Genomic DNA, 6452 nt, shown 5'->3' with positions numbered 1-6452 from the left:
AGGTATCATTCTGGGTATTATTAGTGGGGTACTTTACGAGATACAAACGTGGATCCATTAGCCCCTGCGCTAAGCTAACCAGCTGATAACGCTAACTCCACCAACGTTATAACAAGAGGAAAAGCTTCTGGGGGGTGTTTGGCTCGAGGTCAAGGTGCAAAGGACCTTAGGGTGAAATTACTCCCAACCATCACTTTAATCATCACATAGTTGTTACCGATGGAGTCCTCAGGTCTTCTGGTTTCTGATGAGACAGACACAGATGCATTCTGGGTTTTATTAATCTATATCGGGTCATTCACATCAAAAACAATTGTAATCGGAAAATAGATTTTTTTTAAACCCAACTCTAGCCCGGTGCCAAATACAGAATAACAACTAATCAATCACTCAATTCTCATTGGCTACTACTACTACTACTAGTTCTAGTACTACTATTACTACTACTACTACTACTACCGCTACTAGTTCTAGTACTACTATTACTACTACTAGTACTACTAGTACTACTAGTACTACTACTACTACTACTAGTACTACCTGCCAACGTGGCACTTTCACCCACGTGGTGGACTGTTAGTTTCAGGCTCTGGTTGTAAAGACTCTCTCTATCCTGTAAACTTTCTCTCCTCTCTGACCTCCTCCTCTCTTTGTCTTCACTTCATTCATCATTTCATTCTCTGCTTTAATTATAACATGAACACACACACACACACACACACACACAGAGACACACATAGAGACACATACACACACACATACACAGAGAGACACACACAGAGACACACACAGAGACACACACAGAGACACACACAACAGAGACACACACAGAGACACACACACACACACAGACACACACATTTTATTAATTCATTCTCTTTTAATTCATTAACTTAATAATGAAGAATGTGGCTGAGAACTAAACCCAAAGACTTTGCTCTGGTATCAAAGACATTTCGGTCCACAGCCTGTGATTGGTCGATACTACCCAGACCTGCTGGTAACCAGAGCCTGTTTACACGTGATTGGTCGATATTACCCTGACCTGCAGGTAACCAGAGCCTGTTAACACGTGATTGGTCGATACTACTCAGACCTGCTGGTAACCAGAGCCTGTTTACACGTGATTGGTCGATATTACCCTGACCTGCAGGTAACTAGAGCCTGTTAACACGTGATTGGTCGATATTACCCTGACCTGCAGGTAACCAGAGCCTGTTTACACGTGATTGGTCAATACTACCCTGACCTGCAGGTAACCAGAGCCTGTTAACACGTGATTGGTCGATACTACCCAGACCTGCTGGTAACCAGAGCCTGTTTACACGTGATTGGTCGATACTACCCTGACCTGCAGGTAACCAGAGCCTGTTAACACGTGATTGGTCGATATTACCCTGACCTGCAGGTAACTAGAGCCTGTTAACACGTGATTGGTCGATACTACCCAGACCTGCAGGTAACCAGAGCCTGTTTACACGTGATTGGTCGATACTACCCAGACCTGCAGGTAACCAGAGCCTGTTTACACGTGATTGGTCGATACTACCCTGACCTGCAGGTAACCAGAGCCTGTTTACACGTGATTGGTCGATACTACCCCGACCTGCAGGTAACTAGAGCCTGTTAACACGTGATTGGTCGATACTACCGAAGGGTAACCAGAGCCTGTTTACACTGATTGGTCGATATAACTGCTAACCAGAGCCTGTTTAATGATTGGTCGATACTACCCGAACTGCAGGTAACCAGAGCCTGTTTACACGTGATTGGTCGATACTACCCAGACCTCGCAGGTAACCAGAGCCTGTTTAACGGATTGGTCATACTACCCAGACCTGCAGGTAACCAGAGCCTGTTTACACGCGGATTGGTCGATACTACCCCAACTGCAGGTAACCAGAGCCTGTTTACACGATTAGTCATACTTACCCAGACCTGCTGGTAACCAGAGCCTGTTTACACCGTGATTGGTCGATAATAACCTGACCTGCAGGTAACCAGAGCCTTTTTACACGTGATTGGTCGATACTACCCAGACCTGCAGGTAACCAGAGCCTGTTAACAGCGTGATTGGTCGATACTACCCAGACCTACAGGTAACCAGAGCCTGTTTACACGTGATTGGTCGATACTAACCAACCTGGGTAACCAGAGCCTGTTTACAGTGATTTCATATACCACCTCTGGTAACAATGTTAAGTGATTGTCGATACTACCCGACCTGCAGGTAACCAGAGCCTACGGATTGGTCAATACTACCCTGACCTGCAGGTACCAGAGCCTGTTTTACGTGATTGGTCGATACTACCCAGACCCGCGTAACCAGAGCCTGTTTACACGTGATTGGTCGATACTACCCTGACCTGCAGGTAACCAGAGCCTGTTATCACGTGATTGGTCGATACTACCCCGACCTGCAGGTAAAGAGCCTGTTAACACTGATTGGTCGATACCCCCACCCAGGTAACAGAGCCTGTTTACGCGGATTGTCGATACACCCGAACCCGCAGGTAACCAGAGCCTGTTTACACGTGATTGGTCGATACTACCCGACCTGCGGGTAACCAGAGCCTGTTTACACGTGATTGGTCGATACTACCCAACCGGAAACCAGAGCCTGTTAACGTGATTGGTCGATACTACCCAGACCTGCAGGTAACCAGAGCCTGTTTACACGTGATTGGTCGATACTACCCCGACCTGCAGGTAACCAGAGCCTGTTTACACGTGATTGGTCGATACTACCCAGACCTGCAGGTAACCAGAGCCTGTTTACACGTGATTGGTCGATACTACCCTGACCTGCAGGTAACCAGAGCCTGTTTACACGTGATTGGTCGATACTACCCAGACCTGCAGGTAACCAGAGCCTGTTAACACGTGATTGGTCGATACTACCCAGACCTGCAGGTAACCAGAGCCTGTTTACACGTGATTGGTCGATACTACCCAGACCTGCTGGTAACCAGAGCCTGTTTACACGTGATTGGTCGATACTACCCCGACCTGCTGGTAACCAGAGCCTGTTTCGCCTGATTGGTCGATACTACCCTCAACCTGCAGACCAGAGCCTGTTTATTCGATTGGTCGATACTACCCAGACCTACAGGTAACCAGAGCCTGTTTACACCTGTTTCCAGAGATATTTAAATGTGACGCTACAAAAGATTTATAATCTGTGGAGGATTAGTCCTCCTGTCCCCGCAGAGAGGCTTCTTTACAAGGGTCCCCAAAAGGGAGCATAACGTGTGTGTGTGTGTGTGTGTGTGTCTGCATGTGTGTGTGTCTCTTTGTATATATGTGTGTGTGTGTGTATGTGTGTCTCTGTGTGCATGCGTGTGTGTGTGTGTGTGTGTGTGTGTGTGTGTGTGTGTGTGTGTTTTTGTGTGTATGTCTGTGTGTGTGTGTGTGGAGCAGGTTGATATCGACCTTAATTTTACAAACTGAATCAGCTGATGCGTTTGGACTAATTAAACTGAATGTGTGTCTGTGTGTCTGTGTGTCTGTGTGTGTGTGTGTGTGTGTGTGTGTGTGTGTGTGTGTCTGTCTGTCTCTGTGTATGTGTGTGTGTGTCTGTGTGTGTCTGTTTGTGTGTGTGTGTGTGTGTGTGTGTGTGTGTGTGCAGAGAGCAGCCCGACAGTCCTCTGGTGTCTGTACTTCAACATGGCCGACGGCTCTGGGCTGGAGGGGGAAGGTCACGACCTCCCCAGTAACGTGTACCTGTGTTCTGGACCGGACGCTGGACTGGGACATGAACACGCTGTCAGACAGGTGAGACACACACAGACAGACACACACACACACACACAGGACATACTATGCTATGTGTTGCAACACACACACACACACACACACACACACACGTACATAAACACGTACATAAACACACACACAGACACAGAGACAGGACATACTATACTATGACTTTTGTTGACTTTTTATTAATTAATGTTTAAAAATAGCAACAGTAGATTTGGCCATTCAATTAAAAACAACGGAGAGTAAAGTCACAACCGACATTTATTATCATCCTTGTTCAGGCGCAGGCCATCTTCCAGAAGATTCTCCCTGAGGAGGAGTTCTGTCCTCCTGCCCCCAACCCTGAAGACATCGTCTACGACGGAGACAACAACTCGTCCTCTACGCCAGGAGATGGAGAGACACTGGAGGGGGAGGAGGAGAAGGAGAAAGTGGAGGGAGAGAAGGAGGAGAAAGTGGAGGGAGAGGTAGAGGAGGAGGAGACGCCGAAGGAGGAGCAGAGTCTGCAGACTGAGGAGTAACACAAGAGCAAAAATCTACAAACGTTCCACAGAAGCCAAAACCTGCTGCAGTGCATTGTGGGTTAAAGTTGCCTTTGTTTGTTGTTTTTATTATTTTTCTATGATTTATTATTTTTCTGCTTTCTGTCTTATTTAAATATTGTTAACAGTTTGTTCTGTGGAAAAATTAAAGTGTCAACATGCTGCAACTGTCATCAGTTTATTTTGGAAGTATGTCAAAAAGTCATAAAAAGTCATAGTTTAGTACGTTGGTCTAGATTTCTAGGTTATAATTTCACTGGATAACAATGAATGTTATATGTATGAATATGTATTTATCTTTATAACAGATGATACTTGGAAAATATTGAAAATATGAAAAAAACTATGAAAGTCCCTTTATTACCAGAATCACATGAAATGATAACGAGGTGTAAAGAATAAATAAATTAAAATAAAACTTTCCTTGACGGGGTTCCAGGTGCATCTGCGACAGCGACTCAGCATATTCCACCTGTTTCTTTGACCCTGTCATAGTTTGCCCTCTGTCTCTATCAGACTCGTTCCCAAACTCCCCAAAATAGATTTTTATTATTGTAATTTTTAGGGGTGCTGAGAAGAAATTTAGTGGGGCTTGTATGGTGTGCCGTTGTAAAGCGGCTCACGCTGAAAATAACATTTTGTCAGATTTAGCTTCAAAACGAATTTTTGAGGGTCACTTTTTTGCATATTTACAACAATATTTGAAATGGAGACAAGTCAGCAGTGAGGGAAAGGGGAAGAGCAAGCCTAAAAGAGTCAGAAAAATTAGAGGCTGTAGTTGAGTTAATGGAGCGGGCTAAAACATGAGAGGGGGAAGGGGCAGAGGGAGGGCAATGCCCGGAGAGTTCAAACTCAATCAGAAAGTGATCAGAGATGGCAGCATTAGTGATTTCAAATGTATCAATTGATATCCCTGATGACAGGACAAGGTCCAGTGTGTGGCCCTTGACATGAGTGGGACCACATACGGATTGAGTGAGGTTAAAAGAGTCAAGTATTGTTAAAAATTCATTCACCATTGGTTTAGTTGGGCAGCAGACATGAATGTTGAAGTCACCAAGAATTAGCATCTTATCAGAGTGAATGGCCATAGACGACAGGAGGTCAGAGAAATCATGTATGAAACAGCTTGTATCTTTAGGGGGTCTGTACACCAGTGCACATAACAGGGGGGTTTGGAAACAGTTGACAAGTAAGAACAGTTTAACTTCAAAAGAAGTGAAGGTTTTTACAGGAATGATTTTGCAGTTGAATACGTTCTTAAAAATTGTAGCTAGGCCACCACCACGACCTGAGATCCTTGGGGAATTTAGGAAACCCCACTGGGGAGGACATAAATCAGTAAATGGGGACAAGTCACCAATACTAAGCCAGGTTTCTGTAACAAAAAGAAAGTCCAGCTCATGAGATGTGATGACGTCATTTAGGATAAATGTCTTATTGGCTACAGAACGGGCATTAATAAGAGCAAATTTAACAGCTGAAGTTTGAACTGATGTAGTAGAGACATGTCCTTCAAAACGAAGTGAACGGAGACACACCAAATCCACTCCGCCACGGGGGACAACAGCAGAGATGGGACGATGACCAAAGTGAACAGGAGTCCGAGTCACTGGAGGTTTGGGAGCAGACGAGGAGAGCAAGAGAAGATTACGGTAGTCAGCGCTTCCATCTGTGTAAAGCCTAGACGAGGAGCCAGCGGGCCGCATAGAGACGACTGTGGGGATGGTGCCATCAGAGTTACCAGGATGTGTATGAAAATTGCGCCAGCTTCCTCGATGCACATAACGAGGTCGCTGGCGAGAGATGCCGAGGGCGGTACACAGCTTGTACACCTTAGGGCAGACGGAGGGGCGGCGACATTAAGTCGCGGAGTTCTTTGGCAGAGTACGATAAGGCCATACTCCGATGGGATGCAAAAAGAAAGTCACTGATAAAAATAGTAAAAATCCACAACAGCCATGAAACGGCAAGGATCGGAGATGGACGCATTTTAATTCACCATAAATCTCGGGCCACTCCGAGACTCACAGCCAAGTTGAAAACCTCGGTAGCCAATTGCCCAAACAGATAAACTCAGCGTACAACAGTGAGGAAGGGGAGACTTACACACGCATACGCCGAGGGATGATCTGTTGATCAGGGCAG

The 6452-nt window shown here is 45.6% G+C and overlaps 1 protein-coding gene across 1 annotated transcript in view; it reads left to right on the top strand.

The window, feature by feature from the left end:
• The window catches only part of chm (CHM Rab escort protein), a 30431-nt gene extending 25960 nt beyond the window's left edge, over positions 1 to 4471 (top strand). The window contains exons 13-14 of the mRNA XM_039777848.1: positions 3629 to 3774; positions 4044 to 4471. Coding sequence (XP_039633782.1) covers positions 3629 to 3774; positions 4044 to 4283 — 386 coding nt within the window. The 3' untranslated portion in view covers positions 4284 to 4471. The remainder of the gene's footprint in view (positions 1 to 3628; positions 3775 to 4043) is intronic.
• Positions 4472 to 6452: the final 1981 nt, after the last annotated feature.

The sequence above is a fragment of the Perca fluviatilis genome, chromosome 16 (assembly GCF_010015445.1).
Source record: "Perca fluviatilis chromosome 16, GENO_Pfluv_1.0, whole genome shotgun sequence".
Lineage (NCBI taxonomy): Eukaryota > Metazoa > Chordata > Actinopteri > Perciformes > Percidae > Perca > Perca fluviatilis.
This window is presented reverse-complemented; position numbering and strand designations above follow the sequence as displayed.